This window comes from Xylocopa sonorina, chromosome 8 (genome assembly GCF_050948175.1).
Source record: "Xylocopa sonorina isolate GNS202 chromosome 8, iyXylSono1_principal, whole genome shotgun sequence".
Lineage (NCBI taxonomy): Eukaryota > Metazoa > Arthropoda > Insecta > Hymenoptera > Apidae > Xylocopa > Xylocopa sonorina.
In genome coordinates this window covers 2180200-2203238 of record NC_135200.1, presented here as the reverse complement: position 1 = coordinate 2203238, position 23039 = coordinate 2180200, and the positions used below count along the sequence as shown (strand labels likewise).

At 31.6% G+C, this 23039-nt stretch overlaps 8 protein-coding genes across 13 annotated transcripts; 4 read left to right on the top strand and 4 right to left on the bottom strand.

The window, feature by feature from the left end:
* Window positions 1–166: 166 nt before the first annotated feature.
* LOC143425830 (uncharacterized) lies at window positions 167–1325 on the bottom strand. The gene is made up of 4 exons (XM_076898868.1): window positions 1164–1325; window positions 974–1098; window positions 781–891; window positions 167–606 (listed from the first exon to the last, which is right to left on the bottom strand). The coding sequence occupies exons 1-4, from the start codon at window positions 1304–1306 to the stop codon at window positions 488–490; spliced, it is 498 nt and encodes a 165-aa protein (XP_076754983.1). The 5' UTR covers window positions 1307–1325; the 3' UTR covers window positions 167–487.
* Window positions 1326–1789: 464 nt separating this feature from the next.
* Arpc5 (Actin-related protein 2/3 complex, subunit 5) lies at window positions 1790–2761 on the top strand. Its single transcript, XM_076899141.1, has 3 exons — window positions 1790–2022; window positions 2111–2183; window positions 2342–2761. Exons 1-3 carry the CDS (start codon window positions 1862–1864, stop codon window positions 2579–2581), a joined length of 474 nt encoding a protein of 157 aa, XP_076755256.1. The 5' UTR covers window positions 1790–1861; the 3' UTR covers window positions 2582–2761.
* Window positions 2479–4439, bottom strand: Ccm3 (programmed cell death protein 10 Ccm3). Its single transcript, XM_076899140.1, has 5 exons — window positions 4154–4439; window positions 3825–4002; window positions 3583–3715; window positions 3333–3497; window positions 2479–3242 (listed from the first exon to the last, which is right to left on the bottom strand). The coding sequence occupies exons 1-5, from the start codon at window positions 4223–4225 to the stop codon at window positions 3158–3160; spliced, it is 633 nt and encodes a 210-aa protein (XP_076755255.1). The 5' UTR covers window positions 4226–4439; the 3' UTR covers window positions 2479–3157.
* Window positions 4440–4785: 346 nt separating this feature from the next.
* Window positions 4786–8799, top strand: Fand (Pre-mRNA-splicing factor SYF1 fand). Of its 2 annotated transcripts, none has more exons than XM_076898849.1 (15): window positions 4786–4935; window positions 5010–5158; window positions 5237–5558; window positions 5625–5924; window positions 6031–6172; window positions 6262–6413; window positions 6496–6710; window positions 6825–6987; window positions 7065–7178; window positions 7259–7421; window positions 7498–7607; window positions 7691–7894; window positions 7980–8199; window positions 8283–8429; window positions 8585–8799. In XM_076898849.1, the coding sequence occupies exons 1-15, from the start codon at window positions 4894–4896 to the stop codon at window positions 8659–8661; spliced, it is 2520 nt and encodes an 839-aa protein (XP_076754964.1). In that variant the 5' UTR covers window positions 4786–4893; the 3' UTR covers window positions 8662–8799. The 2 variants fall into 2 exon arrangements, with proteins under 2 accessions (XP_076754964.1, XP_076754963.1); XM_076898848.1 differs by having other exon boundaries at window positions 6496–6716.
* Window positions 8800–8997: 198 nt separating this feature from the next.
* Window positions 8998–11564, bottom strand: Fbxo42 (F-box protein 42). Of its 2 annotated transcripts, XM_076898854.1 has the most exons (8): window positions 11444–11564; window positions 11147–11289; window positions 10715–11058; window positions 10491–10648; window positions 10278–10408; window positions 9955–10094; window positions 9668–9804; window positions 8998–9585 (listed from the first exon to the last, which is right to left on the bottom strand). In XM_076898854.1, the coding sequence occupies exons 2-8, from the start codon at window positions 11268–11270 to the stop codon at window positions 9039–9041; spliced, it is 1581 nt and encodes a 526-aa protein (XP_076754969.1). In that variant the 5' UTR covers window positions 11271–11289; window positions 11444–11564; the 3' UTR covers window positions 8998–9038. The 2 variants fall into 2 exon arrangements, with proteins under 2 accessions (XP_076754969.1, XP_076754970.1); XM_076898855.1 differs by having other exon boundaries at window positions 11147–11559.
* Window positions 11565–11759: 195 nt separating this feature from the next.
* LOC143425773 (protein O-glucosyltransferase 2) lies at window positions 11760–14373 on the top strand. 3 transcript variants are annotated; one of them, XM_076898764.1, is made up of 7 exons: window positions 11760–11782; window positions 12577–12735; window positions 12817–13028; window positions 13103–13347; window positions 13446–13683; window positions 13755–14054; window positions 14159–14373. In XM_076898764.1, exons 2-7 carry the CDS (start codon window positions 12588–12590, stop codon window positions 14276–14278), a joined length of 1263 nt encoding a protein of 420 aa, XP_076754879.1. In that variant the 5' UTR covers window positions 11760–11782; window positions 12577–12587; the 3' UTR covers window positions 14279–14373. The 3 variants fall into 3 exon arrangements, with proteins under 3 accessions (XP_076754879.1, XP_076754877.1, XP_076754878.1); XM_076898762.1 differs by lacking the exon at window positions 11760–11782 and adding an exon at window positions 12214–12387 and having other exon boundaries at window positions 12530–12735; XM_076898763.1 differs by lacking the exon at window positions 11760–11782 and adding an exon at window positions 12271–12387.
* A 1194-nt stretch (window positions 14374–15567) lies between these two features.
* On the bottom strand, window positions 15568–18707 carry LOC143425771 (uncharacterized). 2 transcript variants are annotated; one of them, XM_076898760.1, is made up of 7 exons: window positions 18557–18707; window positions 18240–18467; window positions 17950–18026; window positions 17772–17853; window positions 17475–17685; window positions 16204–17393; window positions 15568–15829 (listed from the first exon to the last, which is right to left on the bottom strand). In XM_076898760.1, the coding sequence occupies exons 2-7, from the start codon at window positions 18420–18422 to the stop codon at window positions 15620–15622; spliced, it is 1953 nt and encodes a 650-aa protein (XP_076754875.1). In that variant the 5' UTR covers window positions 18423–18467; window positions 18557–18707; the 3' UTR covers window positions 15568–15619. The 2 variants fall into 2 exon arrangements, with proteins under 2 accessions (XP_076754875.1, XP_076754876.1); XM_076898761.1 differs by lacking the exon at window positions 18557–18707 and having other exon boundaries at window positions 18240–18523.
* Window positions 18708–19254: 547 nt separating this feature from the next.
* Window positions 19255–20722, top strand: Ccs (copper chaperone for superoxide dismutase). Its single transcript, XM_076898790.1, has 6 exons — window positions 19255–19409; window positions 19478–19676; window positions 19755–19944; window positions 20022–20088; window positions 20217–20398; window positions 20482–20722. Exons 1-6 carry the CDS (start codon window positions 19395–19397, stop codon window positions 20636–20638), a joined length of 810 nt encoding a protein of 269 aa, XP_076754905.1. The 5' UTR covers window positions 19255–19394; the 3' UTR covers window positions 20639–20722.
* Window positions 20723–23039: the final 2317 nt, after the last annotated feature.

Genomic DNA, 23039 nt, shown 5'->3' with positions numbered 1-23039 from the left:
AACATATGCTAGGCCTTTTATTTATAATAATTAATGAAGTTACCACTAGTAATAATAACTTTAATTTAATTATTGTAATTTGTATCTGTATAAAGATACATTCAAGAGTTATGCTTGTTACAAATCTCTTTCTAGATAGTATTACACATGAAACAAAAGTGGTGTATTCTCTCCTTATTTTTCTTTTTTATTTCTACTTTTGTATTTACATGTGGATGTTTATAGTGTAAATTGTACTCTTATGTATAGTACGCAATACAGTATTTATTAAATTTATTAATGTACTTTCTCGACATACTGCAAAAGTAATATTCAGCAAAATAAAATTAAAATGAAAAAGTCATGTTTTTAAGACTTTATTACATGGTAAAACTTTATAGTTTTGTACAATGTATAATGTGTGTCATGTGCATATAAAAATTTAAAAAACTTGAAAAATTTAATCTTACATGAAAATATATTTATATGCATACTGCATACAGGTAGATTAAAAGAATAAGGCATCCATTGCTTCATCATCAGATTCTTCTTCATCTGTAGAAGGTACATCTGGCATTATTTGTATTATATCATGCCTACGTTTATATTCTGTAAAACTTTCCCTTTCTGTGATAAAACAACTTTTGTTAAACTTTGCGTAATGTTAATAATTAATAAAGATTGACAAGGTGTCATTATTAACCATTAATATTGTTTTAAAATAATTGAATATACGATTAAACATAAACATAAACATAAACAAGTAAGGGTCGTCAATTGAATGATGTATGATATAATTACCAATATTTTTCAAAGAATCCATAATCCAGTCGCGTATATATATATGATCGGGATCTACACTAATCATAGGATTTTTTTCTCTTCCAACAGGTAATCTCAACCATTCTGTCCCTATACACATAAATTTCACATAAATACATAAATAAATAAATAAAACATAAAATAAGACAAAAAAATTGAATAATCATTTTACATTTATGTGCCTTTACAAGTGTAATCTTAATCTCCCTTTCTAAGTTTCTATGAGTGGTTTTTTCCGCTACTACAGCCCCAAACAGATATAAACAAACGTAATAGTTCTTGGAATTTACTATGGTGCTAAAAATAATATTATACACATTGTTTATTAGATATATTTTGTATGTACGTTACACTTAACATACCTAAACAACAAATGATCACATTCAACTCGAAGAAAGTATTCAGCTACATCTTGTAGTAAAATTCGTATAACAACTGTAACATCTGTTTGATACCATAGAATTTTCGGAGTATAACATTTGGTCACAAGCTTTAGATAGCTCATAACTTGATTAAAATCTTATAACTTTCAAGATACACACAGATTTATGTTCGCCTAATCTTTTATAAAAACAAAACGAAGGCAACGGAGTGTGGTTTATTTTTAAAATAGCAAATCTGTTGTTGTTGTATCTTCGTTTTGAATAGACTACATCTATAGGAAAGATCTATACAAAAATACAAGCTATCAACACTGTACTTCTTTCTAAGAAACATGAAATTCTTGGATCGTGAATTATTATTTTTATTCGTTTGTATTAATATAGAAAGAATGTTTCATGTTTGTGATTGGTGGAATTTTTGAACGTGATTAATCCAACATTAATTTTTATATTTTAAAATTTCACGTATATAACAACAATTTACATCTAGTGAATAAAATATAATTTTATTATAAAAGAGAAGGATAATAATTTCTAAGGGAATTCACGTTTTAGTGTTGCTCGTATAAAAGGCACATTACGTAGACTACACATTTGAAGACCGATGAACATTCATTCCATGCCGTTACTTGATAAGCCGGGTGTGATCACGGTAAAACATCGAGTACAGAGTTAAAATGTCAAGAAATGATGGCAAAAAAGATACGTCAGCGTCTGCGTTTCGAAAAATCGATGTTGATCAATACAGTGACAATAATTTTAGAGAAGAAGATGCCGATGGTGGAATAGGAGGGCCTATGGGACCAGATGAAAACGAAATTTTGACACTTCTTAGCCAATATCCTTTACGTGAATACAATCATCGTATAATAACGTTATAGTAATTTCACTTATATCTCATAGTACTTTCCTTAATATTTATTCAAGGGTAAAAACGCTGATGCTTTGATATCGGTGTTAAGGTCCGCCCCACTTGGTTGTAAAAATCAACAAGTGAAGGTAACCTCAATCAATTTTCACTTTACTTTACATTTAAACATTTTTTTCTATCATTTTAGAAAATTCTCGTTGAAATATATAGTATAAAGTTTTGTGGAAAACTAAAAATAGGTAATAATCATTTAATAATGAAAATAAGGAATAATTAAACATTACAGGATAACGCAAGAAATTTAACACTAAAAGTTCTGCTAAGCATTAAATCTACCCAAATTGATAATTGCTTAGTACAGTTGGATCGTGACTTGCTGGATGTTTTAATGAAATATATTTATAGAGGATTTGAAATTCCAACTGAAGGTAGCAGTAGTCATTTATTAACCTGGCATGAAAAAGTATACAATATCAGTGGTGTTGGCAGTATTGTACGAGCATTTGCAGATAGCAAGCGTGCTTGAAGAAAAGAATTTGTACATTTTCAAATGATGTTCATTACAATTATCATTAATCCTTACTGTTACTCATTGTCATTGTTAATGCAATGAGAATGTAGATAGAGGATGTAGATTCCACATGGAAAGTATAACACATTTGTGTACATTTGTTATCAATAAAGTAATTTTTATTTCTTATATATATTTCGACAGACGTCTTCCTCATTTCAAATCTCCGCTGTCATTGACAAGTTTCTTAAATCTTTTGTTTAAAGTGAAATACTTTATTCTGTATATAAAACAATGGCATAATGCATCAAGTAACATTTATATATATTTTTTTAATTAGAATCTTGTGTCCTATGTATTTATGTGTCTATCTGTGCATAGAGTATTATATATTTATAACTTTAATATATATAGTACATATAAAATAATGTTACTATATATATATATATATATGTATAATTTGTATTAAATTACCTTTAAATCCTATCATTAAATACATAACAAAATGAATAAAATTAGAATGTTATAAATTTTATAATAGTTGTGTAAATTATTTAATTATTGCAAAGGTATTTTTCAACAGTATTTTAATTACTCACATTTGTCTTTTACCGTGAGCATAATCATGTTTGTTTGATGTATTAAATATAATGCACTCACGAACACTGCATTCGCTCTATAACAATTACAAGTTTCAAAGGGAGCAGTTGTTTAGACTGAAAAAAAATGAATAAGTAGGGGAAAATTCGAATGCAATAATACTCACTGTCCTTCTTTAAAGTATTCTTTCAATGTGTTGCTAAATCTTTTACTGTATTTAACAAATTCCTTTTTCCTTTGATCTAATGCTTGTTTTCCAGCAGAACCACGAATGAATGTAGTGACTTCATTCACTGCATCTAAAAGCTTTTTTATTGCGCTTGCAATTTCTCTGAAATAGATACCACATAATTATACAGAACTATAAATAACAAGAACCTTCAATCCTATTGCGATATACAAATATAATAATATACTTGATTGTTTCTAGAAAAGTTTTACGATCCGTTATTTCATCAGGAATCCTGCTAAGTATTCTTTTTAAGGAGGTTGACTTGCGATTTAATTCTTGAAAAGCATCCTCGGAACGCGCCGATCTATATTCTACTACTGTAATTGTAATATGTAAAATAGAAACAAAATGTTAAACAGATTGAATAAAGTTTAGGAATATAATTTTAATTAATTAAAATAAAAGTTAATTTTATTATAATTATACCATCATAATCAGAGGCAGCTCCTTGCAATCTCAAAACACTTTCATTCATGTCAAGATTAAGTTCTGCTCGTCGTATTATACTAAGAATTAAATCGTATGTGATCCCTGGATGAGAATTTTCAGCTTTCAGTAAAGCTGTACGCAACGTTTGAGCAGCCAACACATTTTGCCTCTCAAGCTACATAACAGTGGAAAATAAATAATAAATACAAACACGTTATTTTCCTAATAAAACTAATTTGTAAAAACGTTTGAAGATTTGTTTAATGCTCGAGAAATCTATTCTGCAAGATAATTATGATTTATAAAACTATCAAAATGTTTAATACCTTCATTAATATTGGTCTTAAAATGACAGGAAGGACCAGTGATGTAACTGGAGTTTCATCGCCCATTGTCATCCTTTACAACGTTTATTTGTATGTGCCGTTGAAACGTAATTAATTCTATGGAATAGTTTGTTACCAATAGCGGTTAGTGAACTTTTTTAATCGGCCACCTCCGGCATGAATCGAATTGTTTACATTAAAAGATATCTATTTCAATCATATTTTCGATATGACAGCTGTCACGCTCACTCGTTCTAAAACGAGGTAGACAGGCTGTGCAACTTGATTTCGAATGAAAAATCTTTATCTTAAATTCTCTTTAACTATATATATATTACCTACTCTCTGTAGATTTTTTTTATTAATTAGAACGTTCAAATAATGAAGAATGGCCTATTCTGAAAACATATAAGCGAAAATGCATTAAATTTTTATTTAATCGTAATACAATGAATGTTTAAATGTATTTCCGAAAATTCTCGATTAAAAATAAAGTATGTTCATTTCTTAATATAACACGTACGATATTTCGAGCTACAAGTAATCAATGAAATAGCACCTTTATGGAAATGTTGTATAGAGCCCGGTTTGAGTATCAAGTGTATAAGCAAGTGTATAAGTGTATCAAGCAAATAACCTATTGCGATTGATATTTAGTTTCATATAAGGGATACTATTAACCCTTTAAATATAATTGAATCAAATATATTTCGTATAATTAGTTAATAGAATTTTTAATAATGTTGGAACGCAAAGATCCGGATGGAAACTTATATGTTTTCGTAAGTATTCATTATAAATAACCTCGCACTCTTTTGCGTAACGATTTTTCGTTTAACGTTATTCGATTATGTAGAATGAAGAAGATTTACCGTATGAAGAAGAAATTTTAAGGAACCCTTATTCTGTAAAACATTGGCAACGTTATATAGATCACTTAAAAAGTACAAAAAGTAGCAATTTAAATATTGTATACGAACGAGCATTAAAAGAACTTCCTGGAAGGTAAGATTCATGTCTTTTTCCACTTTTATTTGATAAATAAATTTTTATAGAATATTTACACTATTTCTTTTTTATTAGTTATAAGTTGTGGTATAATTATCTACGCCAACGTGTAAGTCAATTGAAAGGGAGGTGTATAACAGATCCGCTTTATGAAGATGTGAACAATGCATTTGAGCGCGCTTTAGTTTTTATGCACAAAATGCCTAGAATTTGGATGGACTATTGTACGTTAATGACAGAGCAATGTTACATTACACGTACTCGTCAAGTCTTTGATAGAGCTCTTAGAGCTCTTCCTATTACACAACACCATCGTATATGGCCATTATATATTGAATTTTTGAAGAAGCATAATGTATATGAAACTGCTGTCAGAGTTTTCAGAAGATATCTCAAAGTAAGGTAAAATATATTTCTGTTTACTTCAACCATTTGTATTTGATAATATGTAGTTTCCTTCTAGTTAGCTCCAGAAGATACAGAAGAGTACATAGAATACTTGATTTCAATTGGAAGACTCGATGAAGCAGCTGTGAAGCTCGCGCAAATTGTTAATCAAGACGATTTTGTCTCAAAGCATGGGAAGTCCAATCATCAGTTATGGAACGAGCTGTGCGATTTAATATCAAAAAATCCTTCTAAAATAAAATCTCTTAATGTAGACGCGATCATTAGAGGCGGTTTGAGACGTTATACTGATCAGTTAGGTCCATTGTGGAATTCTTTGGCGGATTATTACGTTCGTAGCGGTTTATTCGAAAGGGTATTCACACAAGCAATTCTCTACTTTTTTAAATTTGATTTATTAAAATTGATAGTAATGCACATGCTCTGTAAAACTTCAATATTTTTTATTATATTCTTAATAGGCAAGAGATATTTATGAAGAAGCTATTCAAACAGTGACTACTGTCAGAGATTTTACCCAAGTTTTTGATGCTTATGCACAATTTGAAGAGCTTAGTCTTAGCAAACGTTTGGAAGAAGCTGCGAAGAATCCTACTGAAGATGGTATGGATGTGCGTAGATGTATATATATATATATATGTACGTGTATTTTTTTCTATAAAATTTATAATATATAATTTTTTATTTTGTAGACGATATAGAGTTGGAATTGAGATTAGCGCGATTTGAACATTTAATGGAGAGACGTTTATTGCTCCTAAATTCTGTACTACTCAGACAAAATCCTCATAATGTACAAGAATGGCATAAAAGAGTTAGGCTGTATGAAGGACAGCCACACGAGGTATCATTTTTCAACTTTGCAAATCTATAGCGAGGAATTTTTGAACTATTTTAATATTTTAATTATTCATTTTTCTTTCTAGATTATCAATACATATACAGAAGCTGTGCAAACTGTGCAACCACAATTGGCAGTAGGTAAATTGCATACTTTGTGGGTTGAATTTGGTAAATTTTACGAAGAAAATGGTCAAATAGCAGATGCTAGAGTAGTTTTCGAGAAAGCGACTCACGTTCCTTATACGAAAGTTGATGACCTTGCCTCTGTATGGTGTGAATGGGCAGAAATGGAAATTAGGCATGGGTATCGTATCTTTTATTTCATGTATAAACTATTCCTTTTTAAATGTGCTGGTGCTTTATACACTGGTGCTTTTTCCCCGATAATAACACGATCATTTTATTCGTGCAGAAATTATAAAGAAGCATTAAAACTTATGCATCGCGCCACAGCAATGCCATTCCGAAAAGTAGCATATCATGACGAGACAGAAACAGTTCAAATGCGATTATATAAATCTTTAAAAGTTTGGTCTATGTATGCTGATTTAGAAGAAAGTTTTGGTACATTTAAGGTATACTTTACAAGATTATATGTGACAATTTCGTTCAACAAGTTTTACAATTTTATAATACTTGTAACTTTTCACAGACATGCAAAGCTGTATATGACAAAATTATAGATTTAAAAATAGCAACGCCACAAATCATTATTAATTACGGTTTATTTTTAGAAGAAAATAAATATTTTGAAGAAGCCTTCAGGGTAAGCAATAAAAAACCACATACAGAATGTTGCAAACTATAATAAATTATCATTTTAATAACATTTAAGTATTTTTTCAGGCTTATGAAAAAGGCATTGCGCTATTCAAGTGGCCCAACGTATACGACATATGGAATACCTACCTTACAAAATTTTTAAAACGTTACGGTGGCACAAAATTAGAACGGACGCGAGATTTATTCGAACAGTGTTTGGAATATTGTCCGCCAAAATATGCCAAAGGTACTTTTTACATACGTAACATGCGTATGATTTATACGTATGCTAAGAGTGATTTTGTTACTTTATATCGTTACAGCTTTGTATTTATTATACGCAAAATTAGAAGAGGAACATGGTCTAGCTAGGCACGCGATGTCTGTGTATGAACGAGCAACAAGTGCTGTTCTTCCTGAAGAAAGATTTGAGGTATAAAAAAATAATTCTAACAAGAAAGTAATGAACATAATTTTATATAATTCGTTGTACTGTAAATAAATCTGTTCTTACAGATGTTCAACATATACATTAAAAAAGCAGCAGATATATACGGTGTACCTAAAACAAGGCAAATATACGAGAAAGCTATTGAAGTGCTTAACGAAGATAATACGAGGGAAATGTGTTTACGGTTTGCAGAAATGGAGACAAAATTGGGAGAAGTTGATAGAGCGCGAGCGATATATGCGCACTGCAGTCAGATTTGCGATCCAAGAGTATGAAATCTTGTTTAATAGAGCTGTTTTAAAATTAGAGAATTAATATTGCAAACACGGATGTATGTTGTGCTTTGTACTTTAGGTGACATCAAATTTCTGGCAAATATGGAAAGAGTTCGAGGTAAGACATGGCAATGAAGATACGATGCGTGAAATGCTTCGAATTAAGCGTAGCGTTCAAGCTATGTATAATACTCAAGTAAATATGATGTCTGCGCAAATGTTAAACAACGCATCGAATCCAACGTCAGATGTACCAGTAGATGCAATGCGTCTTTTGGATAGCAAAACACAAGGCACAGGTTTCATGCTTTTTATTATGTACGAAAATATTTAATGTTGAATATTCAATTTCACTAATAAAATAATAAATATAATATTATAGATAATGTTGCTGCATATAAGGACAGTATTAAATTTGTTCGCGGTATAACAGAAAAAGATGGTAAACCGGAATCTCAAGTAAACAATCCGGATGAAATAGATATTGATATCGATGATGTTAATGAGAATGAAGGAGACATAGAAGAAGGTAATGATTATACATTTCAACAGAACATATAATAACACATTTAAGATTTTATTACGCTTTATCACATTTAATTTTATAAATTGCCTTGGACAGTTTTTTAGTAGCAACACGTATATTGCATATTTTATTTTCTTCGTTCATATCTTTAATTTCAGATATACCTATCGAAAAGCAAACTATTCCATCGCAAGTGTTTGGTAGTTTAAAAGCAACCGAAGGTGAAGATGATTAAAATGCATCGTAAATTGCAACATGTGAGAAATGTGTAAATTATAAAATCCATCAATAAAACTATAATCCGTAACTGATATACAATTGTATAAAGCTGACAATTATCACAAATCTATTCGAAAAGGATGACTTTTCTACGTGACTTTTTTTGGTTTTTTTTTTATTTTTTTTATTTTTTCTTAGAAGAAATAAATCAATACTTTTAAACTTTATATACGACAGAAATTCTGTACATTTTCATGGTATAAATTTTTAGTTTCCAATTAAATCAATTTTTAATAAATAGTAGTTTATGACAGAGTCAAAATTAATGCCAATAAAATTAATGTATCTATCATTGAACATAGAGATTCATTATGTACTGTTAGATACAGGATATTAAATAACATATCTTGGTGGATTTATAAAGTGGAGATCGTTGTATACTTCAGGCTGATCCATGTCAGGATGGGTTTGTACAGTTGTTTGTTTTTTCCCAATGCCTCCAAATACTATTAGTTCACCACGGCCAGCTACAAGCGAATAAAGTATTCTTTCATTGGGACCTGATTGATCACTGTGTTTCAAAGGAATCCACGAAGCGCTGCACTCATCACATAAGACATTAGTAATATCCAATACAAATATCGATAACGTATTTTTTGTTTTTTTCACAGGTTTTGATTGCATTCTACGACTTCTTATACTTTCTTCCATTCTACGAAGAGATTCTAATTGACGTTGTCGATGACTGTTTGCGTTGTAACGTACTGGCTCGTCACGAAAAGCTGCCATACTTAATACATTATCATAGAGTAACGTCAAATTCTTTGTAAAATTTGCAGCGTGAGCCGAAGAACGTGGATTCTGTACAGATATTTCTGAGAAAGATCCGTGTCGACCATTGATATTTACGTCCCTATCGATATTGGGTAGCTGTCCCTGTCTAAAAATGATATATCGTATTGTAGGTTTATCTAAATTCATAACTAGCACTAACAGTAAAAAAAAACTCGAAGTACTCAAACCTTCCATGTAAAGGGGACGAGTTACTTTCCCTTGGTGGAGGTGTTGCTTGACAAGTAACCTTTTTCAATGATATGCTCATATCGTTTGGTTTGTTCTGGCATTTGTTTATACTAAGAACAATAACATAGTTTCCCACCTATCGGGTAGAAAGGAAAATAAATGTTGTATTAGGTTGTAACATACGAAATGTCCGATTTAATTGTCTGACCGATACTTTAAGTTTTGTTTTAACGAAAATCATTAAACTTTTTTTACACATTTTCCACTAAGTATTTTAGGTCGTTACCTTGCAAGCTTGATGGCACCAGATACGTGTAGGCGCGCATTCCGTGTTGTACATATTTACTTTTTTCCACGTCCATGCTGTACCTTCCATTTTCAGTAACCACGCATCGTTCATAGCAGCATTAGGTCCAGTACAGCCTCCTAATTGTTTAAATATTTAAATTACTTATCAACATACAACTTACAACTTATTAAAACATACTAATCGTAATAATCTAATCAATATTATGATTAATTATAATAATAATGAAAAATAGGAATTATTGAAATCGAGGAAAATTTCCACAGAACATTAAAAATATTAAATATCTTTTTCAATTTTACCCAGCACGAGAAGATGTTTATCTCCAAGCTCAATCTGAGACTGACCATATCGTGGCTGTGGCTTCAAGTTTGAAGTAGCTTGTTTATGCCAACTATACGAATCCAAATTCAAACACCATACGTCATTAGATCTATCTCAAAACAATATTTCGTTATTAAATCGAATTAAAATGCTTAACACTAACACACCGACAACAGTTCAAGATGTATTACCTATATCCATTACATATACCACCAAAAACAATCATATAGTTATTATGAATCGAGGCAGAATGCGCCGAAGTAGGTGGAGGTGTTTCCAAGGTATTTATAGCAACCCATTTGTTGGATTCTATAGAATACACGTGTAATTCATTGAATAATTTCCATTGCTGAAAACATATATAATAACTTAAATGCTTTCATCCTTGTTATTTACGATTTTAAATCGATTATACCTGATGTACAGGATATGGCGATGGATGAGACCATCCACCGAATAAAATTAAGCTTTTTTTATAGTACAGCATAGTCGCACAAGCTTTGGGAGATGGATAGGTTCCCATGGTAATTAATCTGACCCATGTTCTAGTGTCCAGATCCAATCTCCATAAATCATTGAATGTTGTGCACGCAGCAGTACATCCACCAAAAACATACATAAAGTTTTCATATGTACAAGCAGAATGCGAATGTCTCTTTGCAATTGTAAGCATCCAGTCTCTGGAGGGACAAGGATTCCATAACAATGATCCATAAGCGACTGATTTCTGAAAATGTGCTTTACTGTGTTGTATCACGTCTATGAGAAAACGAAAGTTTTTGTTAATGCTTGCGAATATATTAACAATTGCCACGTTAGTTTAGTATAGTAAAGTAATTTTACATACTTTTGGTGGCACGGAACCACCTTTTGGATACAAGTTTACATTCTTGAAGATCTTTGTATGGTGGGATCAGACTTAAAATATATTCTAATAGGACGTCTGGTAAATCATCAATATTACACTCCATTTTGAGCTACTAGCACTTACTAAAAAACAATCTACCAGTGAGTTACTATAGTAATATATGCCAAATTTTTGTAAGTTTTCTATAGCAAACAAAGCTGTTATTATCTGCGGCATTCGAAAAACATCTTTTCTCTATCACTTTCCGGCGATTCCGTAAACCGAAGAGATTCTCACCTGAGAATTAAGAGAAATTTGTATGCGACAAATTCGATACGTCTCCATTGCATAATAGAAATTTACGTGTATATCATGCATTTTATTTTAATCAATTTTCTCGTTAATTAAAAACCCCCTCACTCTCTCTCTCTCTCTCTCTCTCTCTCTCTCTCTCTCTCTCTCTCTCTCTCTCTCTCTTCTCTACGTAGAACCAATTGCTACTAATTCTGGTAAACAAAAATAACCTAACAGCAAAAATTATACGCGAACTGTGACGTATAATAATACTAGAAACGGACCTCTTACATGTTGGCTACCATGAAAGCATTTGACGACCCATTTGACGATAATTGAAAAGTTATAGTTGTTAGGTCGTATTTAGTCGGTTTATTGTCGCGATACTTGAAAATTTCATCTCATTCTTCCACTGTTTTAATAGGTACTCCGTTCGTTCATTCACTCGTTCGTATTTGTATACATACAAAGGTCACGAAACCGTAGTTAGAGAAAAAGTTACAATTTCGATTAACTTCAGGTTTCTGATATTATCTTTCGATTTAAAAAATACCATTATCGAACAACAGAATCGAACGCGTTTGAAAATAAGCGTGCTCCTGCTTAAAATGTTTCTTCTATAATAAGTCTATTCAGAGCGCGAAAACTGTTAAGAAACGACGAAAGGAACGACCTTCTAATTTATATTTTGAAATTGTGCCAATCAATTCCAAAGTGTAAATTTCTCATAAACGAAACAATTGTATTCGCAGTATAGCAGATCTGGCATTATCCGTGACGGAAATGAAATTTTTATCGATTTTATTGTTGCTTATTTGTCAAGAGGTTAGAAATGTTGAGATAGATTCATCGAAGACAATAATTTGGGGTCCAGGATTGAAACCGGATAAAATAACAATGCGGGCGAGATACATTTTTTTACAATTTATCGATTTATACGGGAAAAAGTATGTTATTTTATTATTTTATTACATTATTATGATCAGAAATCGAAAAAAATGTTCAAAATGTCAGAATATGAATTATTTTTCTTTTACACATTTGTGTATTTTTAACGTTTATGTAAAAATTATTTTAAACATTTTCAAGTTTAACAGAATCACCTGGAAAAGATACAATATCCGTTTCCATACAAGGTCAAACATCGATGGGTCATACATGTCATGTATGGACACAAACTTTGGATTGCAAAGACGGAAGCTTTATTGTTAGATATAAATTGCACAATACATGCTTCGATTTCAAACTAGAAATAAAAACAGTGAATTCATCTATCTTGTCGGTAAAATCGGAAGGTATTAAGTTTTTTTATCTATTATACTGTTTTCTCTTGATCATTTTATACGATACGTAAACGGTTTAACAACATTTTTTAGGACCCACTTACGAAGAAGAGTGTTATTGTCCAAATTCATCGATTGGCACTTGGTTAGAGAACTTTGAATGCTCCAGGAATTATACGCAAATACACAAGGATCTTCTCCCGTTTACAAATGTAGACTTCAACAAACTACGTGATAGTATCGTGAAAGCATATGACAAGCCAGGAAGCGTTAGTCTGTGTCATTACATAATAAAGTCTAACAAAGTAAGCATCGATACGTCTTGTAAATTTACGATCGATTTAAAAGACTATAATTGAATTAAACTAGATGAAATAAGATTTTTAGGGTGTGTTACGGACGACATGTTGGCTTCAAAATATTCATGGACTCGATCCTTTTATCTATCACCCGTAAAGTTATTTTGCCTGATATTGAATTTTTTGTAAATTTGGGAGACTGGCCTCTTGTTCCGCAAACTGGCAAAAATTATCCCATTTTCTCTTGGTGCGGCTCTTATGATACAAAGGATATCGTTATGCCTACTTATGATATTACAGAATCATCACTAGAAGCAATGGGAAGGTAAAAATTTAATTATAGTTAGAACAGTTGTTTTAATATATTCATATACTTGCCATGTATTAAATATTTATGCCTTGCTGATATTAAACATGAAACAGGGTAATGTTAGATATCCTATCTGTACAAGGTAATACGGATACACTATGGAAGGAAAAGATAGAGAAACTATTCTGGCGTGGTCGTGATTCCTGCAGAGAACGACTCGACTTGATCGATATTTCAAGGAAATATCCTGATCTTTTTAACGTCTCGATTACAAATTTTTTCTTTTTTAAAAACGAAATGGACAAATACGGTCCTGGACAGAACCATGTATCTCTTTTTCATTTTTTTAAGGTAAAAGAATCGCAAATCTGTAGGTCATGGAATTTTAATATTATAATAGAGAATTGCTAATACTTTTGCAGTATAAATATCAATTGAATATCGATGGTACAGTAGCTGCGTATCGATTTCCATATTTACTTGCTGGAGATGCTTTGGTATTAAAGCAAGAATCGAAATACTATGAATTCTTTTACAATGATCTTGTATCGGGGAAACATTATATGCCTGTTAGACGGGATTTGTTAGATCTTGTTGAAAAAATCAAGTGGGCTAAAGACAACGACGAAGAAGCGTTACGAATTACAAAATCTGCTAGACAGTTTGCAAGAGATAATTTACTACCGCATCATGTATTATGCTATCACGTAACCTTATTTAATGTAAGAAATTCCCGTTGAAATTATACAGATTTAACTTCATTTATTTTTTTTCTTAAATATATATCATAGTATAACATGTTTTCTTTTTTTTTTTTAAATTTCAGGAATGGAGTAAACGCTTAAAGAATAAAGTTAAGGTACTAGATAACATGGAAGAAGTACTGCAACCCAAACATTCTTGTAAATGTTATAACATCAATGCAAAGCATAAAATGGAGCTTTAATTTTAATTAAATCCAAGTAGCAATGCAATTTATTTTCATGTCCGATTTTTATATGCAAAAATATATCCATTCAAATTTTGTATGTTCTTCGTAAATGACAAGTATTATATGTTTTACTGTAAATTGCAAAGAAAGACGAAAGATGAATTTTAAATTAAAATCTAATGTGAAGAAATTCTATTTTAGGCACTAACATTTAAAAATATATTTTTAATAAAAGACCTTTCCTATTTTTCATTACCCACAGTTTTATATTCAAATAGTATACCGGATAAATAGAGAGAACAAAATATATGAGAGAACTATATATGATTAAAAAAGAAAACAGTCTTTCTTGAATAGAATAGAGAAACATAATCATAGGTATGAAAATTCTTAATAAAGAATAAAGAATTAAAAGAATAATCATATGAAAGTATATAAAATTGTTTGAATAACAAATACACATAATAAAACTTTCTATCTTTTGCTGTCAAAATAAAGATACGCTTGAAAAGAATTTTGAAAGAAAATATAAGAATCAACATGCAATAATTCATAAATCTTTTAATGACAATCAAGAAAATATAAAATAAGATAAGTAAATAGAAAATTAATTCTAAGGCAAACGTATATAGTGGAAGCTGTAAATAGGTAGTCCATGTCGTACCAAGTTTCATACATTTTATCTCGGTGCAATGGATATGTTTATGCTGTATTACATATACTGAAATTCTCAAATTATACACATTACTACATGCTCTATAAACTCGTGTGTATTCCATTATTAAATAACAAAGATTTACAATTCTTCTAACAAAGTAATATTATATAAAAATCACTATATGTGAATGTGGAACATGAATGTATGTAAGTAAAAATTATAAAACTTTGAATCGAATCAAATGATTTATGGAAATATCTTCAGAATCAAAGTATTTTCCGAATAATTTGTTTTTAATAAAAATTGAATTTTCAAATTCTTTAACATTTTCCAAACATATTAAAATACGTATACAGTATGCAATGTCCATAAATTCTATAAAGATTTTGTATTGAAGTGTATTTAGTAATAATATTAGCCCACGTGTATTTCGTTCGGAAAGTTTCAAGTTATCTAGAAAATTTCGAACGATTTCTCATTACAATTGTAATGATATTTTAACAATACCTTTCCATGGTAATGTACACTTCTTATTATTTGCTTTGTTATGTAACATTGGACGATATTCTATGAAGAATTAAATTAATATTTTTTTTATATACCATATACTCCGAGTTTTGTAGTTAAATCATTTTCCTTATATTTTTCTTATATTAGACTGGATATCGTACGAGTTTACTTTTTTAACATATTCTCATCTATTGTGGAGGTGGTTGATATCCATAACCGGCATACTGATTTGGTGGCGGCGGTCCTTGAGGTCCAGGGGGAGGAGGCATATGGCCAGCAGGTGGTCGTGGTGGATATTGAGGATATCCTTGTCCTGCTGGTGGTGGTGGATAACTTTGAGGCGGATACTGTGGATGTCCGTAATGTTGACCACCTTGAGGTGGGTGAGGGGTATACACCTAGAATTTTTACGAGCATCGCGTTATATACTTTCTTCGATTGCAGATAAATAACAGGTATGATTTTGAAAGTGAAAATAAGACCAAAATTAAGAGGACTTGGTTTTCGAGAAAAGTAACTTTGAACACTTAAGTAAAGCAAGAGTACATATCTGTATGTACATTATCAATGAAATGTATGATAAAGATCTTGGTGATTACATGGATACTCGCGTCCTGCTATTAGTATAATACTCCCGCGTACTTGATGAACCTGGAAATCATTTCTCTCGAAAATAAAAATTTCGGTGCAACTTTCTTTTTATCAATTTTCATGATTTTCATTTTTCACTTCTGAAATCATTCCTTTATTTATTTTCACGTATTGGAGATACCTGTGGTTGTCCGCCTGGTGTTGGCGGGACGTACGTCTGTGTAGTAGCTGGACCATATCCAGGCTGTGGTTGCGGTCCTGGTGGTGGAGCAGGGCCTTGGGGAGGTCCTGACGGTGGTTGAAACCCACTTGGAGCAGGACTTTGAGACTGTTGTTGTTGCGATTGTGGCGGTGTCTGTGATTGTTGCTGAGACTGTTGTGATTGATGCGGAGATGGATGCGAAGGTGGCTGATGCGCTGATTGATGTGAAGGCTGATGAGGTGATTGATGAGCAGCGTGAGGTGATTGATGCGGAGACTGATGCGGTGGTTGGTGCGGTGGATGCGATGCTGGATGAGGGGTTTGATGCACGGGATATCCAGATGGAGCTGGACCAGGCGGAGCATAACTTCCACCCTGCGATGTAGGTGGTGGGCCACTGCTTGGCGGATAAGTTTGAGTCGAAGCGGATGGTGTGCTCGTTGGCTGGCTACTCTGAGCGTAAGTGTTCACTCCACTTGCAGAGGAAGTACTAAACGGCGGAGACGTAGATGTTGGACCGTACTGCGTTGCACCAGGACCAGGACTCGGCTGATTAACGTAATTTGGCCCGGTATTTTGTTGAGATCCAGGTTGTGGGGGTTGAGCACTCGATGTAGGGGGAGCTGGATAATTTTGAGGTGGGACATTATTTGCGTATGCTTGAGACGAGGGAGGAGGATAATTCCCCGGTTGACCACCTCCGTACGTATTCTGAGGTGGAGCTTGAGACGGAGGTTGTTGGTAATTCGGTTGCGGGCTGGGACTGCCATATTGTCCAGGCTGTTGTTGTTGCCCACTTGACGGAAAATTTTGTTGAGAAGGATTCGAAGGTGGATAGCCTTGTTGGTTTGGTGGAGGTGGTCCGTATCCTGTAGGAGGCTGAGTCGTCAATGGTGGTGGATATCCTCCAGGTTGAGGACCATAGCTATTTACAGTAGTTGGAGGACAATAGCTCGGTTGTGTGGATGTACTGTACCCCTGCTGCTGAGAAGTATTTGGTGGTCCATATTGATTTGGTTGGCCTGGAGTGTATGCTGATCCCTGTGGTCCTTGATAATTAGAACCAGGATTTTGATTAGCATATTGCGCAGGATAACCTTGTTGAGAAGGTTGCTGAGGGTATCCCTGTGGTCCTCTATATTGTTGTGGTCCAGGTGCAGTAGGTGGTCCTTTAAGATAATAAAGTTAAGAAATCATTTAAATATTTTAAGAATTTTAATTAAAAGATCTTAAATCAAAATGTAATATACTATTTATAGAAGGTCCTTGTCCAGGCATAACAGGGCCCCTGTATCCACCCTGCGACATAGGCTGGCCTTGACTAAAACTCGACATTGGTAATGTTGGTTGAGTATTTGGTGGAATATCTGCGCCAGGTCCACCTGATCCTGTAGGAGCATTTGGAAGGCCTTGTGGATTTATCATACCATGCTGTGGACCATTAAGTATTCCTTGCGGGGGCTTATCATGGAAATAAAAATAATTTGGGTACATTTATAGTTTAATTTCGCATATCGATAATTTTAAATGGGCAAAAGACTCCTTACTGGTAACAACGCTTGTATATTCTGATTTGCATCTGCAATAGATGCTAGATACACTAAATTACGATGTAGCATTTGTTGGTATCTAAAAGAAAATCATGTCATAAATATGCTATTATAATTCTTATTAATATTACTATTACTATTACAACATGTATACCTTAAAATTACTATCACTTACTGTATACATTCTTGAGGTTTCCCTTTATTTTGATACTCTTGTATTGTCTGTATAAGCTGACTATTTTCATCAAGCATCTATGCAAACAAATTGAATTCACTCATAAATATTTAACATTGCAAAATGCTAATTTACAGTATGTTTGTTGTCCCTGATAAAGTACTGCTTAAGTTTTATTAAAATTTTAACTAAACATTACTTTGTTAAATATTACAAATTTAGATATGTAACAACGATATGTTCGGAAAAGTAGTATAGTATATTGTCAGCGATACACGTAATACTGTTACCTTCTGTATTTGGGCAGGATTCGGTGGTGGTCTGCCGCGTTGAGCAAAGGTCACAGACATATTTTCAAATAGCTTATAAATCGTCGATAGATAAAGGATGCAATTCACATTCGTTTGTTCTTTTATACGTAATCTATCAGCCGTTGATTTTCTCTTAGAAATAACTATAGTCATTTGAAACATTAAGACTTCGCCACAGTATTGGTTGTCCACATTGTTGCGTTGTGCCTTTAATGTCTAGAAAGGAATCAATTTTAGCGTGGCTCTACTTTAAAATCAAGAATGGAGAATACAGGCTCAGTCGAGCAAAGACGTACCTTTACTGAAGAAAAATTCTAAATATAGCGAATTGCCGCTAGTGATTGCTTTGCAAAATTTCTAGTTTTACAAATAAGAGATGGTGGCAGTCAATTTCTAAAATAGAAAGCTTGGGAGAAGAGCGTACCGTGTGGCAAATGAGCGAACTATCGTAACGAAGCATTCACGACAATGCGCCGGTTAAAACCCAAAGTAGTATAGGTACCTATAATAAATATACTGATGTACATAAAAAATTAATTCAACAAAAATTTCAACGATAACGTTGAAAAATTAACTTGTATTTATATATTTACAATTAAATACACAGTATTTATTTAACCTTACAGGTACAAAGAGAATTGATAATACAATGACTATTAAAAATTGTTGTTTCTATACATTAAACAATAGGAATTTTGTGCTTTTATTACTGTATAAGTTGAAAGCATTGGCTGTTTCCTATTACAAATAAATATTTTTTGAAATAGTAGTAATATCGATTAGTATATATATATATATATATATATATAGAGAGAGATAGAGAGAGAGAGAGAGAGAGAGAAATGTATATGTTATTCCTTAGGAAACGTCATTTTTTACTAATTCTTTGTAATTTCATAAAAATCTCTTAATACAGGAAGATCTTAACCTTAATATTTATATCAATCCGTTACGCTCAATGTTTATATGGTATTTTCGAACATTCACTCGATTCAAGCTAGCTAGAAGCTCTTGCTAGCTTATCGTATGAGAATCCGTAACCTTAAACCGGTAAAGATAAATTTATTTTATTTCACAACATTGAGAAACTAATTTATCGTTATTTAGTAGGAAACAACATAGAAATACACCAAAATGACTATGGCAAAGGTAAATTTTAGTAATAGATGAAAAATGATATTATAACAGTAACAAGTAACCATCCTAATTGATTTCAGATTGAATTTGCAGTGAACATGACTTGTCAGAAATGCGTTGATTCGGTACGCAATGTTTTGACTGGGATAGATGGAATTAAAAGTATTGACGTATCATTGGAAAAAGGAAATGTTATAGTAGAAACAAATTTGCCATATTCCGTAATTCAAGAAAAAATTGAACAATCCGGTAAAAAGGCTGTTCTAAAAGGATACGGAGGTGATAATCCAGTATTATAATATGCTCACGGCAATGATTTCTTTGTAATATAACATTGTGTAATTTTTCATATTATAGATAATTCTAGTGCTGTTGCAATGTTAGGAGGAAATTCAGGATACAGTGTAGGAAATAGAACTATAGGTGTAATAAGGTTTGTGCACATTCCTGATGGATGTCTTGTAGATGGAACGATTGATGGTTTGACACCTGGAAAACACGGTATGCATATACACGAATGTGGTGATATTTCTCAGGGTTGTGAGAGGTAGGCCTATGCATTTGAAGTTGTTACTTCAACTTTTCTTTTGTTTTAATTCAATCTTTTGTATAACAATGTTATAGCGTTGGAGAACATTTTAATCCACATAATACAGTACATGGTGGCCCCGAGGATGATGCATCAAAACGGGTAATTTTTTATCGTATGATTATGATGACATGTAGATCATTGAAATATAATATTATAATAGAATCAATGACTAATTATACGATAAACTAACATTAAATTAAAAAATAGGGATTACTATTATATTGCAGCACGTTGGAGACCTGGGAAATATAGTGGCAGACAATTCTGGTAGAGCTACTTTCAGAATAATAGATAAATTTATTAATATACCTGATATTATCGGGAGATCTTTAGTTATAACAGAACAGCCAGATGATTTGGGAAAAGGTGACAATCCGAAATCTAAAATTGATGGAAACAGTGGAAATAAGTAAACATAAAATATTTTTGCAATATTATTTTAATATCTATAACACTTTATAACATCTAAAATTCATGTTATAATTATTTTAGATTAGCCTGTGGTATTATTGCTCGTTCGTCTAGTTTGTTTCAAAATACCAAAAAGATTTGTGCTTGTGATGGACTGACATTATGGGATGAAAGGGATAAAGCACTTATAGATAAACAAGATTATTCTGGAGCAAGTAAAAACTGTATAGTACTTTAAGTTTTTTAATCATTCTTTTATTAATTATATGTAATATATTTTGAAATCTAGTCTCGCTTATAATTATCAAATGTTTCTCAATGTGATATATTTTCTATGTTATTGATTTAATTATGTAACGTTTATTCAAAATTAATATACCAAGTCTTTTATTTGTTTATATTCACAATTTTGATGAAACATTTAACATTCGCGTTTAATAAAATTGATCATATTTTACCTTTTTCAGCAAAATTATAAATAATACATGGAAAACCTACTAAATGGGTTCTTAAAAATCATTCCACTAAAATGTTTAGGATGTATTACTACATTATATAGGAAAGCACAAAATAATTTATATTTTTTTGTAATATATGAAATATTTCTAATTAATAAGATATATACTTTCAATGTACATAAAAGTAAAGGGGGTAATATGACATAATAAAATGATGTCTGTTATAATATATTTATGCATATAATATATATACATAATTAATTTCATACATTTAAACCTTCTAATTTATTTCTCGAGAATAGACTTTATCTTTTAGCATCGGTTAAGTTGGACTACGTTTCGTTACTAGTTAATCGTTAAGTCCTAACGGCCAGATTGTCCCAACTTAATAAAACCACGCTAACGTAAGCTAACCGAATTCAACCGAGGTTAAAAGGTCTAAACTTCGGAAGTTTAGCGAACAACTTTGGCAACGTTTCCGGTTCAGCAGGCGTCGTTCAATACCGATTAAATCTGATTTTGTTCGCTCAGATTTCGATAATTAGGTTAGTGACTAGTTAGTTAAACTTTAATCAAATCTAGCTATTATTAAATCTAGGTAAAAAAAGTTAACAATTTTTTATCCCCCAAAGTGAAGTTTAGCCTGTTACTCCGTTGTAAAATGTGTACTTTTTGTAAATGTAAAGGCAATCGAATACATCGATAAACAATAATCTTATGTATCCCTGCCAAAGTTCATGCTCCACGATAAATTCGACATTTATAGCACGAAGATGGAATTGTTTGGAAACAATTTCTACGTTCATGACCACTGTGTTCATGACTATAGTACAAGGGTTCTCAACCTGCGCGTGTAAAAAAGATAATAGCAAGCGTAATCGGATTACAATAATTGCACGCGGTGACAACTAATACCATACTACTAATATACTATAACTATTATATTCTTTATGTGTACCAACACAATAAAGAAAAATAAAGGAAACTAAATGGCTCCGAGGGGCACAAGGTATAATAAGAGGTATAAGCACAGTATACAGTAGCGAAACTTTCTGTCGGCACCTTTGATGTCGGTATACCATAAAATTGAGTGCGCATGCGCGTCAGAAGAATCCAAATCGCAGTGCCACCTGGATTTCAATCTCACTTGCATTTTTTTACTCTCTATCTGCCCAACTTATTTTTACGTTTAGTTAATCAAAATTTAATAAAAATAATAAATGTATTATTTCTAATACACTGAAAAATAAGTAAAAAAAGCAAAAATCGAAAAAATATAAAATACACATGTTACTATGACTATAAAAATGTAAGAACATAAATATTATACAAGATAAACAAGAGAAAATATAATGAAAAATACAAAAAATATATTATACATTATATATTTTATTTTAAAATTTATTTTAAAGTTATTTTATATATATTTAATACCTATGTATATAAATATATTGGTAACAAACATATAATATCTTAAAAGTAAAGGTTTCATTAATGAAAAAAACGAAGATATCATATTTTTAATAAAAGTATACTTTTTATTAAAGTAAATATATATATATATATATTGCAACCTATTTTTCATTTCTTCCAACTCCTTTCTTGTTTCATATTTCAGCTACTAAAGTGTGATAAACCATTTTTGTACAATATATAATAATATTAAGTTCCGTTTTAACTTCCATTCGACGTTTGTTGATGTAGAAGCTTAAAAAACAATTATTATTAAACTTACTGTTGTTTAGTATTACGTCCCAATAATAGTGTTGGAACAGCATCTGGATGAAGGCTAGCTCTAACTTTATTAATTCTGAATAATTTTTCCTCAAAATGTAAATGGTACAGACGAATATTGTTAGATTGTGGACCTTTAGATAGTAGATCATATCTTTTACATGCATCTACCCATTTCAACCATCTGTAATATAAAATTGTATTAGTTTTATCAATAACATATTAATTTATATATTACATATATTTATATAATACTACTCAAAAGAAGCATGGCATCAAAAAATCATAAGTCTTGTTCCTTTGGAAATTTAAAATAATGTCGCTTCACGTTGAATTGTTTTAAGCATCTCAGTATTGCACAATTTGACTTCTTTCTTATGTCCATTTTTTAATTATTAAATTAATGCAGCAACATCTGAAACAAAGCTAAGATCAAAGTGCTTCCAA

Bases quoted from the DNA above. Each gene is read 5' to 3' on its own strand.
- LOC143425830 (XM_076898868.1), bottom strand. From the start codon at position 1,306: ATGAGCTATCTAAAGCTTGTGACCAAATGTTATACTCCGAAAATTCTA. The intron at 1,099-1,163 runs GTATGTTAAGTG...TATTATTTTTAG, and splicing joins TGTGATCATTTGTTGTTTAG to CACCATAGTAAATTCCAAGA. The intron at 892-973 runs GTAAAATGATTA...TTATGTGTATAG, and splicing joins ACTTGTAAAGGCACATAAAT to GGACAGAATGGTTGAGATTA.
- Arpc5 (XM_076899141.1), top strand. From the start codon at position 1,862: ATGTCAAGAAATGATGGCAAAAAAGATACGTCAGCGTCTGCGTTTCGA. The intron at 2,023-2,110 runs ATATCCTTTACG...ATATTTATTCAA, and splicing joins ATTTTGACACTTCTTAGCCA to GGGTAAAAACGCTGATGCTT. The intron at 2,184-2,341 runs GTAACCTCAATC...TAAACATTACAG, and splicing joins GTAAAAATCAACAAGTGAAG to GATAACGCAAGAAATTTAAC.
- Ccm3 (XM_076899140.1), bottom strand. From the start codon at position 4,225: ATGACAATGGGCGATGAAACTCCAGTTACATCACTGGTCCTTCCTGTC. The intron at 4,003-4,153 runs GTATTAAACATT...ACTGTTATGTAG, and splicing joins TAAGACCAATATTAATGAAG to CTTGAGAGGCAAAATGTGTT. The intron at 3,716-3,824 runs GTATAATTATAA...TTACAATTACAG, and splicing joins AGCTGCCTCTGATTATGATG to TAGTAGAATATAGATCGGCG.
- Fand (XM_076898848.1), top strand. From the start codon at position 4,894: ATGTTGGAACGCAAAGATCCGGATGGAAACTTATATGTTTTC. The intron at 4,936-5,009 runs GTAAGTATTCAT...TCGATTATGTAG, and splicing joins ATGGAAACTTATATGTTTTC to AATGAAGAAGATTTACCGTA. The intron at 5,925-6,030 runs GTATTCACACAA...TATTCTTAATAG, and splicing joins GTAGCGGTTTATTCGAAAGG to GCAAGAGATATTTATGAAGA.
- Fbxo42 (XM_076898854.1), bottom strand. From the start codon at position 11,270: ATGGAGTGTAATATTGATGATTTACCAGACGTCCTATTAGAATATATT. The intron at 10,649-10,714 runs GTATAATCGATT...ATATGTTTTCAG, and splicing joins CGCCATATCCTGTACATCAG to CAATGGAAATTATTCAATGA. The intron at 9,586-9,667 runs GTTTGAGTACTT...TATCATTTTTAG, and splicing joins TCGTCCCCTTTACATGGAAG to ACAGGGACAGCTACCCAATA.
- LOC143425773 (XM_076898762.1), top strand. From the start codon at position 12,224: ATGAAATTTTTATCGATTTTATTGTTGCTTATTTGTCAAGAGGTTAGA. The intron at 12,736-12,816 runs GTATTAAGTTTT...AACATTTTTTAG, and splicing joins CTTGTCGGTAAAATCGGAAG to GACCCACTTACGAAGAAGAG. The intron at 13,684-13,754 runs GTAAAAGAATCG...ATACTTTTGCAG, and splicing joins CTCTTTTTCATTTTTTTAAG to TATAAATATCAATTGAATAT.
- LOC143425771 (XM_076898760.1), bottom strand. From the start codon at position 18,422: ATGTTTCAAATGACTATAGTTATTTCTAAGAGAAAATCAACGGCTGAT. The intron at 17,854-17,949 runs GTAAGTGATAGT...ATTTTCTTTTAG, and splicing joins AAACCTCAAGAATGTATACA to ATACCAACAAATGCTACATC. The intron at 17,394-17,474 runs GTATATTACATT...ATTATCTTAAAG, and splicing joins ACAAGGACCTTCTATAAATA to GACCACCTACTGCACCTGGA.
- Ccs (XM_076898790.1), top strand. The intron at 19,945-20,021 runs GTAGGCCTATGC...ACAATGTTATAG, and splicing joins ATTTCTCAGGGTTGTGAGAG to CGTTGGAGAACATTTTAATC. The intron at 20,089-20,216 runs GTAATTTTTTAT...ATTATATTGCAG, and splicing joins AGGATGATGCATCAAAACGG to CACGTTGGAGACCTGGGAAA.